The following is a 20,937-nucleotide window of genomic DNA, read 5'->3' as shown; positions in this document are numbered from 1 at the left end:
TAATTATAAAAAAAAAAAAAAAAAAAAAATAATAATAATAATATAATAAATAAATAAATAAATATATATATATATAGACTTTAAGTTAATTAATGTATTCCATACCAAATTGAACTTTAACTTTTATGAATTTAATGAAACCTATAGTTAAAATAGTGAAAAAGGAAATAGAAATCCCGACATAATTAAATTTATCGAGAGATTTTAGATATACAAACAAAGCTAGTTGCGTTCGGAGACATATTCATGTTATGAACAAGTCGTGTATAAAATTGACGTTTTTGCACGACATGTATGTTTCGGCAGTTGATCCTAGATATGACGACGGATTTGGTTAAGCTGGGAAAAAGGTGGAATACACGTTCCATAATATTGTGAAACGTAACCTTCTTCCCTTTTCCATGTTCTTTTCTTCCTTCTTCCTCTATTTGTTATGCACTTTTCTCGCTCACACGATGCAACATTAGCTCGATTTTTTGTCGAATCTCCAAACGTCATCTTCTCCCTTTCTATAACAGTTCAAACCCACCATTAACAAATATTGTTCGTTTTGGCCCGTTACGTATCACCATCAGTCTCACGATTTTAAAACATCTTATAAAGAACGTTTCGTTCTTTTTTCCAACCGATGTGGGATCTCACACTCAACTCCCCTTCGGGTTCTAGCATCCTCGCTAGCACTCGTTACTCTCTCCAACCGATGTGGGATCTCACAATCTATCCCTCTGATACCTTTTGTAACAGTCCAAGCCTACCGTTAGCATATATTGTCCGTTTTGCCCTGTTACATATCGTCGTCAGTCGCACAGTTTTAAAATGCGTCTGTTAGAAATAGGTCTCCACACCCTTGTAAAGAACGTTTCGTTCTCCTCTCCAACCAATGTGGAATCTCACACTTTCATTCACTTGTTTGTTCGATTTCAATTAGGGCTAGGTCACGAGTCCATCAACGCTTGCACGTACGACCGTATAGATTATTTTGAAAAGAACTTAGCTTATCGTCAAAGTTGTCCTATGTTTGCTTCGGACCCAAGGGATCTTTGGTTACTTACCTTAGCTTTGATAGAGCATGTGGCTCGTGGTGCTTGTTCCGTACAATTTGCCACCTTGGAAATACATGAAAAATATTTTTTTAAAAAATAAAAAATTAATTTTCTATAAAAGAATTGAACTCTAAATTTAGGGGAGTTTTGATTACAATTAAAGCCTTCAATTTTCAATGCTATTTCCACAAGTAAAGGCATCAAATTCACTTAATTCTTTTATATCCACTTCAATAACATTACATATATTTCATATAAAATTATTGTATAAAAAAGACGCCACGTCTAGAGATGAGACAAGTCAGCTACAGTTGCACACAATTGAACATGCACGCTCGACGACGTATGTAGCCGAACAACCTTAAATTGTGTATGAGTTATGTTTGATGGGCGAAGGAGAACCTGGCCAAAGATCCCACAAAGCTACAAAATTGGACAAAAATAGAAATGAGGCTTGAGTTCCCCTTACGTTCTGTTATGAGCGTGTCCAAATCACGACACCTCACGGTTAAGGACATGTTTGGAATGACATAAAAAGTCAACCCAAGTAGACTCTAAGCTGTTTGAATCAACAGAGATCTAATAAAAGGTAGAAATTGCAACGATTGTCTAAGTTTAGGCTCAAATTTTGTAAAATTAGAAGTTTATGGTAAAAACTGATACAGCCCGACAAATTTATAGGTATAATGGTAAAAACTGATACAACCCGACAAATTTATAGGTATAAACTCCTTATTTAGGGCATGTTCGAGAGTGGTTTTATTAAATTAAAACTCGGATTTGGGATTGTCTAACTTAGAAAAGTGCTTTGAAAGCACAAAAAGGACACAATTCATTCCCCTTAGTATCCAACCCTACCTTCAAGAAAGGCCTCTCTCCTTTAAAGTTAAGGGATTGTTGTTATAAGCATTATAAAAGCTTTGGCAAAGGATAAGAATTTTGGTATATTGAGAAGAAAAAGAGCTAAAAAATGGGGTTTTTTATGAAGCTTTTTGGAGTGTTTCTTATAATGGTTAAAGCTATGGCTTCCCATAACTATGGAGATGCCTTAACCAAAAGCCTATTGTTCTTTGAAGGTCAGAGGTCTGGGAAATTGCCCCCTAATCAAAGGGTCACTTGGAGGAAGGATTCAGCTCTTCATGATGGCCTTGAATTTGGGGTAAGATCACTCTTTTGCTTCTCTTTTATTCACTTTTTAGGGTATTTAGGGTAATCGTGTAACGGCTCAAGTCCACCGCTACCAGATATTGTCTTTTTTGGGCTTTCTCTTTCGGGTTTAGGGTTTAAAACGCGTTTACTAGGGAGCGGTTTCCACACCTTATAAAGGGTGTTTTGTTCTCCTCCCCAACCGATATGCGATTAATCCACTCTATTAGGGACCAACGTCCTCACTGGCATATCGCCTCATGTCTATCCTCTTTGGGGCTTAGCCTACTTGCTGGCATATCGTCTAGTATCCGGCTTTGATACCATTTGTAATGCTCAAGCCCATCACTAGTAGATATTGTCCTCTTTGAGCTTTCCCTTTCGGGCTTCCCCTCAAGGTTTTTAAAATGTGTTTGCTAGGGAGAGGTTTCCACACCTTATAAAGGGTGTTTTGTTCTCCTCCCAACCGATGTGGAATCTTACAATCCATCCCTCTTTGGGGCCCAGCGTCCTCGTTAGCACATCGCCTCGTGTCCATTCCCTTCAGGACTTAGCCTACCCGCTGGTACATCTCCCGATGTCTGGCTCTGATACCATTTGTAATGGCTCAAGCTCACCACTAGAAGATATTGTTCTCTTTGAGCTTTTCCTTTCCACACCTTTATAAAGGGTGTTTTATTGTCCTTCTCAATCGATTTAGGATCTTACAAATTGAACCTTTGAGATTGGTTAATGATTTTAGGTTGACTTGGTCGGTGGCTACTACGACGCGGGCGACAACGTGAAGTTCAACTTTCCGATGGCGTTCACCACCACCATGCTATCATGGAGCGTTTTGGAGTTCGGAAAAGACATGGGTCCCGACCTTCCCTACGCCATCGACTCGATCCGATGGGCCACTGACTACTTACTCAAGGCCACAAGCGTGCCAGGCTTTGTCTTCGCTCAAGTTGGCGACCCTTACGCCGATCATGTCTGCTGGGAACGTCCCGAAGATATGGATACACCAAGAACCCCTTACGCCGTTAGCAAGAAGTTCCCCGGCTCCGAGGTCTCCGCCGAGATTGCCGCTGCTCTCGCTGCCTCCTCCATCATATTCAAGGCTCTCGATAGAGGGTATTCTGCTCGGCTTCTTAAAAGAGCTCGAATGGTAAGAATTTACTCAAAACCAAATAGTTATCAAACGAGACGGGGTGTATTTATTTTTGTTTAGGTTTTCGAGTTTGCAGATACTTATCGAGGGTCTTACAACGAGAGTGTCGGGGCATGGGTTTGCCCATTCTATTGCAGCTATAGTGGCTATGAGGTAAGGAAAAGGAGGTTTTTTTCTTAGATTTGATATCATTTAGAACCAAAAATGATGAACCGATGGGCGTAGGATGAACTCATATGGGGAGCTGCATGGTTGTTCAAGGCAACAAAGGCTGCAAATTACTGGAATTATATCACCAAAAATGGTATTCAATCTTATTCTGATGGTAGCTTTGCTGAGTTTGGATGGGACACCAAACATGCAGGGATTAATGTCCTTATTTCCAAGGTGGGTATTTTCCTTTCTTTATTATATTCCGTTCACGTTCGTATTTTCGAGTCGATCTTCGTCTCTAGTAATACAAAGAACCGTTAATTCATAAGGTTTTTGGACGATCAGGGAGGACGAGATGTAGCTATCAAGAAGCTTGTGGAATCCTCGTATAGTATAGAAAGAGACCAAAACGAGAAAGAATTTTTTTTAATGTTCCAATGGGTACCCCGGTTGAAAATTGCCCGAAAATAGCTTGAGAGTGAAACCACTTTGGAGTGTTTTTCAACTGAGAATGCAGGTCAATTTCATCGGCGGGTTTGGGACGTAAGGTGTCATGAACATGACTATAGGTTTATTTTTAGTGAGGAAAACTACTTTGAGGTGTTTCGGGCACCCTAGGTAAAAAAATATTAGTTACGGCTAATCTTTTTTTTACCGGAGAAATGCTCGTATTTTTTCAAAATTGACCTGACATACAAAAGTGTTTTTTTTTCTTTCTGTAATTTAAGGACCAAATAGAAATTAACGAACCGGGACTAAAAATATATTTTTTTCGATAAAATGTTCGATATATATATATATATATATTTTGCTAATATAATTCATAAATAAAACTTTAATCTCAATTAAACCAAATTTTTATTATTGCAGTTTATGATGAGCGGAAATAATTATTCCAACTTTATTAATTATGCTGATAAGTTGGTATGCTCAGTTCTGCCTGAATCCCCCTCTGTATCAGTCTCTTACTCACCAGGTAATTAGTTGTTTTTTTTTTTTTTTTTATAATTATTATATTTTATTATTTTAATTTTAATTAATATTTTTTCATCTAATTTAGAAAATGATATAAACATTTTAGTCCCTATACTTTAGCTGAAATGACGATTTAGTCCTTAAACGTAAATTTATAACGATTCAATCCCTAATCGTAATATGGTATGAATTAGGTGGGCTTCTATTCAAACCGGGAGGAAGTAATATGCAACATTCAACAGCCTTATCTTTTCTTCTTCTTCTTTATTCTCGTTACTTGAATCAATCCAAACGCCTCCTTCACTGTGGAAACGTTGTTGCATCTTCGTCTCGCCTCGTTCAAGTTGCCAAGGGTCAGGTACGACAAGCTTAGCAGCTCGGTTTATTATTAGGTTAAATTACAAGTTTAGTTCTCGAACTTCCGAACATAGGGTATACATATCATCAAATCATTGTCTATTTGGTCATGAACTTACTTTCTTTTTGTGTCGTCTAATAAGTTCCTAAACTTCAAAAACTGTCTAATAATTATTCAATTTCGTGTCTTATAGGTCTTTGATCTGTTTATAAACTTGAAAGTTTAGGGTCCTATAAAACATAAATTTTAATTTTATATCTAAAATCGTAGATGATTTTGTAAAATTTTCAAATATATTGTAAACAAAGTTGACATAAATTTTAAAGTTTAGAGATCTATTAGACATTTTCTAAAAAAACAGACAAAGGAAAATTCAAAGTTCGTGGATCTATTAAACACTTTTGAACTTCCGAGTGTCCTATTAAACATAAAACTGAAGGTTTAGAGATTTGTTCAGATATTTTTAAAGTTTAGGGTTCTGTTATTGTGAGATCCCACGTCGGTTGGAGAGGTGAATGAAGCATTCCTTACAAGGGTGTGGAAACCTCTCCAAAAACTATGAGGCTAACGACGATATGTAACGGACCAAAACGAACAATATCTGCTAGCAATGAGTTTGTGATGTTACGAATGGTATCAGAGTCAGTCACCGAACAGTGTGAGGCACTAGTCGGAGTAAGACTAAACCCTTTCCATAATAGACGTGTTTTAAAAACTGTGAGACTGATAACGATGTGTAACAGACCAAAGCGGACAATATTTGCTAGCGAAAAACATTAGACATTTCATCTTCTGAAACCAACACTTTTGATGTTATTTGACGTACAACAATTTTGATATGTCTATTATGTATCTCCACCACCAGGATCGATAAACCCTTTGGATCATATTAACCAAAGAGATACGACTTTGCACTATAGTTAGTTCAGCACCAATCGAAAATCCCTAAGGAATTCCACGTTCCAACTCTCGATTCACTTGAACTGTTACAAATGGCATCAGAGTCGGACATCGAGCAGTGTGCATCCTAAAGAGACGTAAATTTAAAATTTCAAAGACTAAACTAACGGAACGTATGAATGCAGGTGGATTATATACTAGGAAGCAACCCATTGGGCATGTCATATATGGTGGGATATGGCAGCAAGTTCCCACAACGGATCCACCACCGTGCCTCGTCGCTGCCATCCATGGCGGACCATCCACAGCGCATTGCATGCTCAAACGGGCATCCATATTTTGAGAGCAACAATCCAAACCCTAATTTGCTGATCGGAGCTGTCGTCGGAGGGCCTGATAACAAAGATTCTTATGAAGATTCTCGAGTTGATTTTGTGCATTCAGAGCCAACTACTTATATTAATGCTCCTCTTGTTGGCCTCTTGGCTTACTTCAAATCTCATCCTTCATAGAACTTGGCCTCTCCCCTTTTGTTAGGCTTCAAACAATTGCTCCAAATCATTGTAAATTTGATGTTTTAGTACTTTATATCTCTTTGTTCTATTCTTATAACATTGGAAATTGTTCGTATGCAACCCGACCCAGATGAAAAACTAGCCATATGCATATAATGAAGAATCATAAGACTGAATACTCGGGATGTCTGTCCCGTAAGAAACCGTCAAGCCTCCCATTAATAGCAATGAAACTCTGTGCTAAGTTTCGTCTCGTAATATGAGTTACTACCCCCTCGATCACTTACACTATCTCGAAAGAATTTTACCATCGATATTGAATTGCACATCCAAAATAGCTCTAAGATGACATGATCCCGTGTTGGTAGTTGACATGTATCCTCTCTTCTCGGTCCATCACAAAGGAAACTAAAATCAGGGTTTGGTTTATCGAGTATTAAATGCGAGCTATCAAAAAAATAGAACACCTGGAATATGGGTTTAACGTCTTTGGGCTTGATACGTTATTTCCACTCACAATAATTTTTATAGACCGAGCCAAACAGGGAGTCTACTGGATGGGATTCAACCAACGGAGACTCTTGGAACAGCGGGAGTAATCAATCCCTAAAAATTGTTAATAATTAACAAGTATAACGATTCCAAATCAAAATTCAAGTCAAATATGAAGAGATGCCTTAAGAACTATTGATGTTGCCATAGTTTATCAAGATTGTTCTTATTCGAATATGGTCTCGGTTCATTTATGTACTTTTTCGTTACTCGAGTGTCACATTTGTGAACCATACATATATACCATCGAAATCCGTCAAGTTGACTTAAGTCTACCTACAAAATTAGTCAAGTCGTCACAAGACGTTTTTATTTAATCTCCATCATTTTCAAACATTATCCTAAAACGTGGGACATCCATTTAATGTTTGATATTAATGTAACAACTACTATGTATATGGAGGGTCACCGAGTTCATTTTTTTATTATTTAAAAAAATCATACTAATCCGCAATACACGTTACATTCACAAGTCACAGTCACATCACTAACATCTGTTACAAACACTAGACATTATTGGTCGTAACCATCTCTAAAGTAGGGTAGAGCTGAGTTGGGTTGTGAACGCTATTTTGAAGTTGATCGAGTCAATTCCAACTCGCAAACTCAATCAAATTTTTTATTTTAAAAAATTCGACATTTACAAAATTATTATAATTAGTTATTTAATATAATAAATCAATTTTGACAAAAAAAAAAAATATTAAATAAATGAACTATTTATTTTGACAACGTTTAATTATTTAAAATTAAATAATATAATAAAATTGTTGAAAATTAATATTTGTTATAGTAATTATTTAATTTCTAAACATTTTTTTCGTCATAATAAATAAAATCTTGAAGTAAATAACCATTTTAAGAGGAATAAATACAATATTTCAAAATTGGCGGTGGATGGATAAGGAATTGTACCAAGCGCGTTACCCTATTTTATTTAACGTTGAAATTTCTTATTATTGATTTAAATAAAATATGAAAAATCTCGTCTAGAAGAAACAAGACGTGAACCATTATTATATTGAATTACAAAATATTAAAATATATTTAGTAATTAAAAATTATTTTGTTTTTTTTTTCCAATATAAATATTAAAAATATAATTAAGATATTACTTAGACCCTATTGGTCAAGGATCTTATATTTTTATTTTTATTTTTGTTTTTGTTAAAATATACTATTTTTAATTTATTTATTTTCGAATTTGTTCTAATTTTAATCTATATATTTTCAAATATTTAAATTTATTGAAAATATATTTATTTTTTTCTTCCAGAGAACTATTATTGTTATTTTACATTAATTAATTAATTAAATTGACATTTATTTTCTTTATTTAAATTTATTTTTCATGGATATTTATTTATTTTACTATTCTAAATTCAACCAAATAATAATAATAATAATAATAAAATAGGAAAAATAAACAAAATAATCTAAAAAATATTTTTCCAAAATTCAACCTCCTATGTACACACATGGATACTCCCTCTATAAAACCAAGCTTGAGGCTCTCCTTCTTCACAAAGAGAAATGCCTTTCTCCAAAGCTTTAGCCTATATTCTCGTCGCCACGGCCCTGATCGCCGCTGGACCGACAACGGCGCAGCTGAGCCCGACGTTCTACGACGCGAGATGCCCGAACTTATCCTCCATTGTCGAAGATGTCGTGAGACAAGCTCTCCTAACCGATGCCCGAGCAGGCGCCAAACTCATTCGCTTCCATTTCCACGACTGCTTTGTTAATGTAAAGAATTCTCTCTCTCTCTCTCTCGATCGTTCACTTTTAATTTTAAACTAATAGATTACGATATGTTCAGGGATGTGATGGGTCGGTTCTACTAATAGATTCCGTTGAAGACAACATCGATAGTGAACAGAATGCAGCGGGAAACCAAGGGATACAAGGCGAAAATATCGTTAACGATATCAAAACAGCCGTTGAAAATGCATGCCCGAATCTCGTCTCGTGTGCTGACATCTTAGCTATTGCGTCGAATTCAGCTGTCGTTTTGGTAAAGACATTATTTATCGCCTCGATTCACCTCTAGTTGTGACGCGCTCGATATTTACGATCAATCATTCGTGTTCGTACTTCGTTTATGGAATGTGTTTTGCAGGCTGGAGGAAGAGGCTGGGAGGTTCAGCTGGGAAGAAGAGACAGTAGAGAAGCAAATAGATCTGGAGCTGTAAGCAACCTCCCCAGTCCTTTTGAACCTCTTGCAAATCTCACCGTCAAATTCGCCAACGTCGGTCTCAATTCCACCGACCTCGTTGCTTTATCGGGTACGTTCGATACATAAGCTCGTGTTTTATTTAATATGACTGTCACATCGTATGTTCTTATAAACTCTTCGAGATATATTTAACTCATAGTCATTATTTCAATCACATGGCCTATTTTCAATTTTTTTTTTTAATAATTTTTTTTAGTATATGCATTTAATAAAATTTAGAGGTTTGAAAATTCAAACTATTAATTTTGACGAGTACATATACTTTTAATGTCTTCTTTGATGGACCCCTCTTTCGGAAGTGGTTACTATTTAACATATAGGTCGGGAAGGGAATAAAACATTCATTAGAAAGGTGTGAAAACCTCTCTATAGCAAATACGTTTTAAAATCGTGAGGCAGACGAGATATGCAATGGGTTAAAGCAGACAACATCCATTAGCGATGAGCTTAAATTGTTACAAATGGTATTAGAGCTAGACACCGGATAGTGTGCCAAGGGGGATGGATGGTGAGATCTCACATCGGTTGGAGAGAGAAACGAAACATTGATGTGAGAACTTTTCTCTAGATGCGTTTTAAAATCATGAGGCTGATAGAAATACGTAATGGATCAAAGCGGACAATACTTCTTGTGAGCTTTGGGTTCAGTTTTTTAATAACAATGAGTTATGTCTAAAGAGTAGACACGGGTAATAAATAAGAGAAGGTTAAGAATTTACGTGGACTAAAGTTCAAATCTTTATATCTCACATATGTCGTTTACATAGGAGCGCACACGTTTGGGCGTTCAAGGTGCATATTCTTCAGCAGGCGATTAACCAACTTTAGCGGATCGGGACTTCCCGACCCGACTCTAGAGGCAGCCTACCGGGAGACCCTGATCGAGGCATGTCCTGCAGGCGGCGACAACAACCGGATCAACCTGGATCCGACGACTCCAGACGAATTCGACAAGAACTATTTCACGAATCTCCAAGCCAACCGGGGGCTTCTCACCAGCGACCAGGTGCTGTTCTCCACCGACGGCGCCGACACCATCGAGATTGTGAACCGGTTTGCGGCCAGCCAAGAAGCGTTCTTTGATGGGTTTGGAGCGTCCATGATCAAGATGGGGAATATTCGGCCGTTGACTGGAACTGATGGGGAGATTCGTTTGACTTGCACTCGGGTCAATCCTTTGCCGGCTGTGGCAGATATGTAAATTTCTTTACTTCTTTGTGTGTTTTGTTTTGTTTGTTCGGGGATTTTAATGAAATAATTGGTGTTGTTTTGTTAATGTGTGAGAGTGTCTTCTCAGCTCGTGTTTATTGTAACTAATAATATGATATGGGTTTTGTGAATCCTTTTCTTTTCATTTTAATTACATTTTTTGAGTTTTTTAGATATGATGCTCGTGTCCCCGAGTCGACCTAAATATAGCTCAATTAACGTATAGTATGCACTTTCATCTCTAACGTTAGCTGACATGAAGTATGCACTCTTGATTAAGAGGTCGGAGGTTCAAATCTCTCATCTCGAACACAATAGAATTTAAAAGTAACTCGACTGACATAAAATATGTACCCTCGATCAAGATGTTCGAAGTTCGAATCTCTCATCTCGAACACTGTTGAATTTAAAAATAGCTCGACTGACATAAAATATATACTCTCGATCAAGAGGTTGGAAGTTCGAATCTCTCACATCCAATATCATTGAAAAAAAAACTCTCAATTAAGAGGTCAAAGGTTTGAATCTCTCTTTCAACTCTCTTTCAACTCTCAATTAAGAGGTCAAAGGTTTGAATCTCTCTTTCTCTCTTTTAAACGTCAATCCCTTTACTCTCAAACCCTATTAAAGTGGAGTTGAATGAAATCGAGTTTATTAAATATATTTGACAGAAGTTTTAAGGTAAATTCTTTTATGATGTGACACTTGAACCAATATTTTAAAATTATTTATTAATTAAAATATGATGTAAAAAAAATATAAAATAAAGATTAAAATCATTTATTAATTAAAACAATTATTTAAAAATTTTAATAAGTGAAATTTTGGAACTTACGAATAATAATAGTGATTTATATATATATATATATATATATATAATTTTGAGTTGAATAATATGTATAATAAGCATCTCTTTTTAAAGTTGTGTGTATAAATGCACAAAAAGATTATGGTTGAAAATTCAAGAGTTAGGTATAAAATTTATGACCAAGACTTTTGACTTTTGGGGCTTTACAGAATTTCTAACCTCTTATTTTCTTGAGTGATAATTAACCTAATGTTTTTAAAATTTAATTAATTATATAGAAATTAATTATTTTAAAATTTTAAAATAATTTATTACGTTTGAAATTTCAAATTTAGTTTCGCAAACATTATTCTTATTATACATACGTATATACATATACATATATACATACATACATATTTTATTGTTAAGTTAGTTTGGTTCTATTCTCCACCCGTCTAAGATAAGAGGATTTTTTTTCTACCTTCTTCTTGATGATCGGTTAGGCTCATATAGCCTTTTAGTAGAAATGTATGGGACGAGACAGAGATGAACATTGACTCGAGGTATTTTCTCTACCCTTCTTACCCTGAAAAAACAGGGGCACGATAACCATCTTTCGACTAAGCTAGTCTTCTCCGTCCCTCTGGACCAACAAAGAGTAGTATAAGAATATTCACATGTTGTCCATCGACTACGTCTTTCAGCCTGGTCTTAGGCCTTGACTCACCCTCTATGAGCCTTCTCTGTTCCTATTCTTGTCTCCTATTTCAATGTTCGGTAATTTCTCGTTTATTTTGGTGGAAAAAAAAAATGCTAATTTTATTTAGCACAACAAGAATATTTTAATCTTATTAGACCTTGGATTTGGGCCTAAGTTGTGCCATTTTTACAAATTATTAAATTATTGGGGAATGAGATGAGAATGGTAGAATTACTTGGGGAGGAAAACGAATATTTGAAACTATTTACTTTATATTAATAGTTTTTTTTTGGGCAAATAAGAATATATGAAATCGTTTATTTCACGACGAATTCTCTCTTGCGCCACCGTCGTCGCTGCCGTTGACAGAGCAGAGGATGGAGGCTCTGATGGCTTCTTATGGCGGAAGCTCGTCGGATGAAGATGTGGATACAGTTTCCCCTTCATCAGCATCAGCTTCGGCTTCACTACCTCAGCTCTCCGATGAGACTGAGAGTTTTTTACCTCTGCCTCCGCCGCCTCTTTCGCTTCTCGATTTTCCAAATTCCACCTGTAAAGCTCTTCTTCCTCCTTACATTTGCATTCTTCAGTTTTTACTATGTAGTTTTGCTCATCAGCTCTTTCACTATTTCTTTCTCAGCCGCTTTGGATGATTTACCAATCGGTCAGGCGGCTAGGGTTCGAAGCTTCCCTCACGTTCAAGGAAATTATGCCCTACACCTCTATATCCCAGGTGATTCCAGTATATCATCTTTCTATTGTATTCTTGATTTTTGGCGTCCTGTTCGGTGGAAGCTTAGCTACGATTCTATTTATAGGGAACTCTTCTTTGGTTGATAATCAATTCATTATTAACTAGTAGATTGTTAGATTATAGATCGGAATCAATGTGCAACAATTAATTGTGTTGAAATATATGTTGATTTCATTTTAGTTTATGCCTCTCAACCCTTCCTTGTGCAATCTTTAAACTTCATTCACTTAGCTTGCTATATTACCTCAAACATGAGTAGTAATGCTTATCACTTGCATGCATTTCAGTACGTCTGTAAATTTTCCTTTCATTGTACTTGTGGAATTTTGAAATGTCATGATGGAACCAACTAAGAAAATCAATAATATCTATGATAATGTTTCAACAATACCTACAAATTTCAGATAATGGCAGATTTTTACTGTTAGGTTTTTAAATCTTGAATTAAAACTTTCTCTACGCTTCTTTCGTCAATAGCAACATTTTCACAAAATTTTGTGATCAATGTATCCTCAATCCTCTAAATGTTCATGTTTGATGAGGAAAAACAGCTAAAGTAAATGCCTTGTTTAAAACTAAATATAAACATGTTTTTTTTTGGCATAAGTTTGTAGATTCCTTTTTAGTTTATTGATTCATAATCAAAACATTAAAAGAGATTCTAAACATCTACGGATTAAACACTCTCAAATGCATAGATCTAAATGATTGTTGCTATTTCTCATTTGTTCTGTGTTATACAATGACTTTTCACATAGATGTCCATGCCCGACTATAAGTATTTGATTTTTCATGTTCTTAGTGTACATAACAACTAATGCAAGGAAGGAGGTGGCGTTGTTTCTGAAGAAACTTTCCAAACTTGTGCCTGCTCTCCATCTTGTTGATATTGACATTCCTTTAGACATTTTATGTAAAGATGACCACAAGCTTGAGCAAGCATTGGCCAGAGAATTTCACATAAGTTTGTCAAGAACAGTGCCAATCCGAGTACACCAGATTGACTCAATAGTGACAATGCTTCGCCAGAAGCTTCAGTCTCAAAGGCGGTAATTTAAAACTCTTCATTTAGTTTGATTAGTACTTTTCAATTTGTTTTTGTATTCTACTTATGTCTTTTTTTCCCCCCCTTTAAACAGTTATTGGATTGATTTTAGTAAGTGGGAGACTTTTGTTAACGATGATCTCTCCCGAACCTTTTTGTCAATGGAAATTATTGCTGGAGGGCTAATGGAGGTGCGTCAGATTTGATGAATTCCCATTTCCATTTTCTTTGCATTTTTTTGGCGTAAAAGTATTTTTCTTCATTCTCAATTTTTTGACCAATCATATGGGAGCGTCCACTTCTGCTAAAGTTTCTTTTCCCCTTATATTAGTTTCTATTAGATTACATAGTACAACTAGTCCAAAAACTCAACAAAATTAGGTTAGATTATAGTTAACTCTTTACCTCGCTTGCGGGTTTGATTTACGAGGCTGAGGCATGGATTGGAAGTTTTGAATTAGAATATAAGACAATGAACTTTATGTAGAATCTTGTAGGATGAGACAATTGTTGTATGGATTTTTTTTTTTGAAGCTTTCCTAAATTAGATTAAGGCCAACATTATCAAATCCATACACACATGTATGCATCCATGAACGTATATGTGTTTTGCATTCATGTTATCTAGACAACGAAATATTGGAAAATTAGGATTAAGTTGTCAACACCTCACGCGACAATAATTTGTTAAACTCTTATGTTTCTGTTATTTTCTTGACACTCTCTCATGTGATGTTTTGAAATTAAGACTTGTTTATAATTGTAGCTCAAGAACAAACTTGTTTGTCAGGCCATTTTTGTTTGAGATCTTTTGACATAGGTTATGATGATTTCCTGAGTCTTACATGGTTGAGATTGATAATATTACATGAACAAAGAGTGATTCCTTTTTTTTTTTTTTAATTGGTTACAGATCAGAAAACATATCCAAGTTGTTAATGAGGTTTATAAGCTCCACAATCTTCCTGAATTTTACAAGGTTAGTTGCATTAATCTTTTTTTCTTTCGATCTTTATCCATCTTATATTGAAGAAGATGAACTTCTGGACTCTATTTTGTAGGAAGGAAGACCACATATATCTCTTGCCTGGGCATTAGGTGACCTTAGTAAATTATTGAGTCAATCAGTTCATGATGAAATGAAAAAGTCCATGGTTAAGGAAAAATCAAAGAGAAGTATTTTCACCGCCAAATTCAATGGCATTGAATGTAAGATTGGTAAAAAAATGTTTAAAATATGTAAATTTCCTGATGAATAAGATGATATTCGTGAATTTGTAGAAGTATCCTATTGCTACTTTTATCATCTTTAATTATCTTTATTTGTGAAAGCTTCATTTCTAGGATTTTTAGGTTGTATGCAGACTAAATTTGATATGAATCTGTAGAATGGTTATCTTTAGTATTATCTTAGGCATAATTATCTTAGGCTATATGCCTCGTCAACAACCCCTACCTTTCTCGTACAAAGAGTGCATCATTGTCTTCTCTTGACTGATTGACGTAGAATTTTCGTAGACGACACTATGATAATCACTGAAGTGTATTCAAAATTATGACCATCCTTTTTTTTGCAATAATGTGTCGCGTGTCACTATGGCACGGGCACAATGATGACCATCCTTTCTTTGTCACACCTAGGTAGACCTTTTCAGCTCTAACGCTTAATTGAGGCAAGAACCTCAAGTATAGGTTGTTGGATGGAAGTCCCACATCGGCTAATTTAGGGAATGATCATGGGTTTATAATCAAGGAATACTATCTCTATTGGTAGGAGGCCTTCTGGGGAAGCTTAAAGCAAAGCCACGAGAGCTTATGCTCAAAGTGGACAATATCATATCATTGTGGAGAGTCGTGTTCGTTTAACATAGATATAGGTATCATGTTCTTGTAACTTTTGTTTGATCTTCTTTACGAAAGAATAACATTTTTTTAGGCACTTGTAACTTGTATGTCTCATATTTTTGTATCATGGCCTTTCAAACTGCTAGATTTAACAGTATACAGCCTAAATAGGCATTTATGCCCAAAATGACATTTTATCCCCCCTTTCATTGCATCCCAATCTAACTCATAGCAACTCAATCCAATCCAAATCCACCTTTCATTTTCATATCAACCATAACTAGATATGCATATAGTTCAATTATCAGCCTCAGCATTAGATTCAATGAACCATTAATCAAAACTTGAGAAATTTCCCTAGAAGGTACAGTTATAACATCCAGACCAATGCTCTATCCAACATGAAATATAGCTCGGATACAGTTACATCGTACAAAAAGGTAAGGGATTACATTTTTCTATCCCTTCAAGGAGCGAAGTCCTCCGCACACAAAGTTCTGATGCATATATAGATATATACATACATACATATATATATTTGACTATGCAAAACCGAAGTCTAATCAAAGGGGTCTATTCGTGGGTCGTGTTCGCTTGCCATTGCCATACCAGTGCAAAGGCATGTAGGGCACATAACCTACAAAATAGAATTTGGAGTTAGAAAGCTAGCTTCACGATGTTCATTGATCTAAATAAAATGGTGGAAAGTCCCTCAATCCCACAAAACTTTTGGGTATAGAACTGATCAAATTTAGCCATAACCTCTCAACTCTAATATTTAGTCTTTCAAATTTTATTAAAACAATAATAACTTACTTATTGTCACTATTTGTAATTATTATTATTATTTAACCAAAGATTAGCCAATAAGAAGATCTATATGAACAAATATTTAAAACTATTGGTTAAATATTGGATTTTAAAATGGATTTCCATCACCATTCAAGGTTTCTAAATTCACAGCTTCTTGTAACTAACCTCAAAGATGGTGAAAGTATAAGTGGTAGTTCAAGAAATCATACCTTTCCCGACCCTGAACAATTTTGGCATCTTTCAGTCTTTGGTGGCGACAAAGGCTGATCTCCACCACTTAAGGTTGATACTGGCTGGGTCAGCACAAGAGCTCCCGTGTTTGAGCAGCGAGCGCAGGCCAAGTATCCTGGTCCAATTACAAATGTACATCCCGAAGATTGAGAATGAAACTTCAACAAAAATAATTATGAACAATGTCTTCAATCAAGTTAGGAACTCAGTTTCTATACTGAACACAAGTGCTCAAGCCATACCAGTGCCAAGACAGTATTTACATCTTTTATGCTCCTGTTGCTTTACATTGTTTGCTTCAACAACCATTAGTGCCGAGATCACCCCGACTGCTCCTCCGGAGAAAGATGCCACGATCGGATCAACCTGACTGCACTTTGTCACAGAAAAACATATGAACATATGAATTTAAAACTTGCATGAAGAGAAGCAATTTAACATTAATGCCACTGATCTGAATTCCAAAGTGGGCAAATTCTTACAAAAATTAAAATTTTTTAGTAGTTTACTTGCACACACACTGCATAATCCACATACACTAAGTAGAAATAGGTCTCAAGATCCTCAGTATGAGATTCTAACTGCAACGTCTTGAGTAATGAAAGAACGCAACAAAGAGCATATCAAATCTTATAATCAACCATAAAATAACCCCTTACCAAAGGAAAATACAGAAAATTAATCATTATAAGAAATTTTGCGTACCAAAAGTTTAAAATCCTACGAAGGTTGCTGATCCACTCAATTTTGGAAGTTTCCTTTTTATTTATTTATTGGAAAGAAAACATGAGAAATTTACGATGGCAGCTGAACTAACATAATAATCTAAGAAAGCTGTAACATGCTATGATATCGATTCCCTGTACAGCGACTAATAATTTCAAATTTATGCATATTAATTGAGTCTCAACAAATTTTAATGGAGCCTTTATAAAAAATAAATCAAAAAATTCAGAGCATGGATTAAAATATCTGTCAATACAACGATACATCTTTGAATCAGAGAGTTCGATGTCGATATTTAGTATTAGCTGATATCTTTGACACATATATGAAGTAAAGACAACTCATTGCAGAAATATTTGTCGATATTGATCTATTCGTAAAATCAAAATTTCAATATCGATATCGACGTGAATATTTTAATCTTTGATTAAGAGAGAGTATTAGCTCACCTTAGTTGCATTGGAAGATTCATACTACGGATAAAATCTACATATGATGTGCCTCCGAGTCCCAGCTTCAGCTCAAGCTTAAATGTAAGAGAAAAGATGAAGGAAACATTAGTCCATTCCAAATTTGAAAAAAACTTACATGATGTAATAAAAAACTGCTTACTGCCCCTAATGGACAAGATGACTCATCGAACGTGTTTTATATAAAACAGGTACGATTGCATTAGAAACGCCCAGAGGCACTAAAGGAGCATACAGAGGACTATAGGGTGGCAAATAGATTACCGTGGGTGCTAATAGGCCTCCAAATAGCACTATGCCAATGATAAGAGAAGAACATGTAACATAGTACAGCTTCAGATTCGCTGAAGTCTGCAAGTATAGTAGCATGTTTGTATGGTGATCAACAAGTAGTTGAAAAGAAAGAACTCCAGATGATATGGCTAGCGAAAAAATTACAGATACCATGTTTCTTAGTGGCAGAATAACTATCAAGAATTGAAAAGAAATCAACAATAACATGGAGAAAGAAACTGCTGGGGAATAAAGCATACCAGGGGGGGTAAAAATGGAATGAACGATGGAAAATTGGGTAGTTCGTTTTCTCGCTCTTCCTTTGAAATTCCAAGTTCAGCATTTTTTATTCTCTGCTGTATCCTCAGCCGACGAACCTACAAAGATTGGAGCATTTCCAAAAAAATATGAAGGGGAAGGAGAACCAACATATTTTGTTTTCAAACACTAGAATGAATATGGGGAGAATCAAAACTTTTGTCCAAAGTTTTTCCCCGATAGTACTCACCATGTCATGAGATATGTATATGCCATGGTATGGCTCAATTAGACCATGAGGCCCAAGAGTGTGGTAGAGTGCCAATACCATGCCCCTCTATAGTACATATAAGAAATATTTGACCCATGCACATCAAGGTGGTGAGTCATAGACCAAGGTGGAGCATCTATCTGATGTCCAATTGACACCAAGCTTGATGAGTTTACATCTTTCACTTATACGGATTTAACTCTATAGCCATTGTCAAAACTCATGATAGAACCGATTTACATCATTGCTTCTATTCTTGCTTACACCTTAACTTGACAATCTTACCTAATCTTCTTGGTGCGTTAGATGATGTACCGTCATCCTCGATCGCATCATGACACTTCTCTCTTGACCTTTGACATGACTCAACAAACAGCACTTGCATACCAACACTTTTCTTGTCCACAACGTGGGAGACACAACTTACTCTCTCTCTTTTAGTGTGGATGAGATACCTAACACCTCATTGCATTTGGAGTCAAAAAGTGACTCAAGATGCCTTTAAGAGTTCAAGAGTGGGCTGATCCAACTTCAAAACGCTCCCTCTCCACTGTTCTAAAATCCTACTTGTTTTTAATAATCTCGTATTCAGCATGCCACAAACAGAAACTAAACAAGAAACCTCAAAAGTTGTCTGGCACTTTTTTTGGGGGACAAGAAATAATTTCATCGATAGTACGAAAAAAATTGTTTGCCATTAAGAAAATCATTTCCTAATTGGACTTGTAAACAATAGACCAATTGACAAGATGATGTTCTCTATCTTTATCCACAACATCCCACATAAATAATTTAGATATTTTTGGCTGAAAGTTAACAGAAAGGCAGTCTAAGAGTAATAAGACTGAATTAACTACTCAGAATTCAAGACTGAAAATTGGTTAATGCAAAATCTAGTGGAGGATTAAAACTATATAAGTAATGTAAGCCTACATAATATGTATGCCTTTTGCATCAATAAATTCAGATTGTTTAGGTTCAACAGAAACTAATTTTTGAATTTTAGAACAACAATGAAGGAATCAGAACCCAAGCTGTTTAAACAATAATACTAATACCTAGCACCGCCCCCTAGATGAACGCCTTAGGTTTTTTCAAGCTATTGAAATTTTGGACACATCTAAATACTTCGAAATTCAAATCCATGAATAATCAAATAAAGGCAATCAGTTCATGAGAATAGTTTATACTACCACGCAAAATGTCCACTAATTCTCACCTCTTCCATATGCAAGAAAATTTTGTTTCGACGACTTCGAATGTTCTCTTGAATTTCTTGCAGTTCCATTTTTGCAAAACCTTCAACTGTTTCAGGTCCCTCTATGATACAAAAACTGCATATAAATCATGTTATGTTAAAATTTAACGTTCAGATAAAATATTCCTAATTGTCAACAAGAAAACCAAAGAGAATACTACAAATACAAACTTCCTACTGCCATGAACGTGACAACATCTAAGAAACAATTCCTCGAACATGCCCAGCTCCACATATTCTCAGGGCTCAGAAAGGGTCCCAATACCAGTGCAAATCCATAAGATAAGAACTTATGGAATTTGCAATACTGATTTGAAGAAAATTCTTCAAATCATGAGAACACAAACGACCAGTCACTCCAGCCCAAGCGTTCACTCAGAGCGCGAGCATTTTCCCCTTCCTGCTTTGCTAGACAATTACGCCACACACTTCCACGCAGTGAATTGACAACTTGCGAAAATAAACTGACTCGAAGTAGTCGGCGCATTTTCAAGTAGCAGTGCTCAAAAAGTAAAAGACACGAGAAATTATCCAGCCATTTTACAATTTCATCATATGAACCAACATAAAACACCGCAGATGAACAATTATATCACTTCCTAGAGGTTGCCTCAAAGTGCTTCAACAACAACCAGATACAGAGCTACCACAAGCAAGAATTGACCTACCTGGCAGAATTTTTATCAGAAGGATCAGATTCTATAGACGGAGCAAAAGAAGAAGAAGAAGAAGGGTCAGCGGAATCCGAGGCCATGGATTGGCATCGCCACCTTGAGCTCAATTTCTGCCGCTTTTTAACAGAACTCAACCTGAAAGTCAAACCAGTGCTCCAACAGTAATCGATTCGAAAACTGCGAGGTCGAATCGAGTGATTGATTGGATACGAAGCCACCAAAACACGATCCATAGGAAACACAAGCGAAGAAGCAAATCGTTCAATTTTTGTTGGGATCCTCGTTGATTCTAATGCGAATTTCTGCAACTCCCGGGGAAAAAATTCTGAGAAACCGAAGAACTGAGCAAGCGCTGTGTGCCACGTAGAAGAATGATATTCTCTCTCTCTTCTGTTTCTTTCTTCATATTTCAAATAGGAAGAAGAAAATGATATAATTATTTAATTATATAATTTTTTTTCTTTAAAAAATGAATAATTTTTGTGGTTGCTTTAGAAAATATCGATTTTAAAGGATAAAATGAAAACGACCAAATTGTTATTTATTTATTTATTTATTTATTCCTATGAAAATTTGTTTGTATTTTCTA

General features: G+C 35.7%; 4 protein-coding genes across 5 annotated transcripts; 3 read left to right on the top strand and 1 right to left on the bottom strand.

Annotated features, from left to right (window-relative positions):
* The first annotated feature begins 2,025 nt into the window (after positions 1-2,025).
* Positions 2,026-6,349, top strand: LOC111435688 (endoglucanase 4-like). The gene is made up of 7 exons (XM_023073156.1): positions 2,026-2,202; positions 2,932-3,339; positions 3,403-3,495; positions 3,568-3,729; positions 4,366-4,471; positions 4,665-4,828; positions 5,914-6,349. The coding sequence occupies exons 1-7, from the start codon at positions 2,026-2,028 to the stop codon at positions 6,238-6,240; spliced, it is 1,437 nt and encodes a 478-aa protein (XP_022928924.1). The 3' UTR covers positions 6,241-6,349.
* Positions 6,350-8,326: 1,977 nt separating this feature from the next.
* LOC111435684 (peroxidase 2-like) lies at positions 8,327-10,373 on the top strand. Its single transcript, XM_023073152.1, has 4 exons — positions 8,327-8,541; positions 8,615-8,809; positions 8,915-9,080; positions 9,799-10,373. The coding sequence occupies exons 1-4, from the start codon at positions 8,329-8,331 to the stop codon at positions 10,230-10,232; spliced, it is 1,008 nt and encodes a 335-aa protein (XP_022928920.1). The 5' UTR covers positions 8,327-8,328; the 3' UTR covers positions 10,233-10,373.
* Positions 10,374-12,002: 1,629 nt separating this feature from the next.
* Positions 12,003-14,875, top strand: LOC111435686 (U6 snRNA phosphodiesterase). Its single transcript, XM_023073155.1, has 6 exons — positions 12,003-12,282; positions 12,371-12,463; positions 13,287-13,533; positions 13,624-13,720; positions 14,443-14,508; positions 14,591-14,875. Exons 1-6 carry the CDS (start codon positions 12,108-12,110, stop codon positions 14,786-14,788), a joined length of 876 nt encoding a protein of 291 aa, XP_022928923.1. The 5' UTR covers positions 12,003-12,107; the 3' UTR covers positions 14,789-14,875.
* Positions 14,876-15,667: 792 nt separating this feature from the next.
* Positions 15,668-20,753, bottom strand: LOC111435685 (protein ORANGE-GREEN, chloroplastic). 2 transcript variants are annotated; one of them, XM_023073153.1, is made up of 8 exons: positions 20,343-20,753; positions 19,636-19,750; positions 18,148-18,264; positions 17,879-17,965; positions 17,594-17,670; positions 16,661-16,788; positions 16,397-16,533; positions 15,668-16,011 (listed from the first exon to the last, which is right to left on the bottom strand). In XM_023073153.1, the coding sequence occupies exons 1-8, from the start codon at positions 20,579-20,581 to the stop codon at positions 15,934-15,936; spliced, it is 978 nt and encodes a 325-aa protein (XP_022928921.1). In that variant the 5' UTR covers positions 20,582-20,753; the 3' UTR covers positions 15,668-15,933. The 2 variants fall into 2 exon arrangements, with proteins under 2 accessions (XP_022928921.1, XP_022928922.1); XM_023073154.1 differs by lacking the exon at positions 20,343-20,753 and adding an exon at positions 19,846-20,330.
* Between the last annotated feature and the right edge of the window lie 184 nt (positions 20,754-20,937).

This window comes from Cucurbita moschata, unplaced genomic scaffold (assembly GCF_002738365.1).
Source record: "Cucurbita moschata cultivar Rifu unplaced genomic scaffold, Cmos_1.0 Cmo_Scf00050, whole genome shotgun sequence".
NCBI lineage: Eukaryota > Viridiplantae > Streptophyta > Magnoliopsida > Cucurbitales > Cucurbitaceae > Cucurbita > Cucurbita moschata.
Note: the sequence above shows the minus strand (reverse complement) of the source record. Positions and strands in the feature narration are given on the sequence as shown.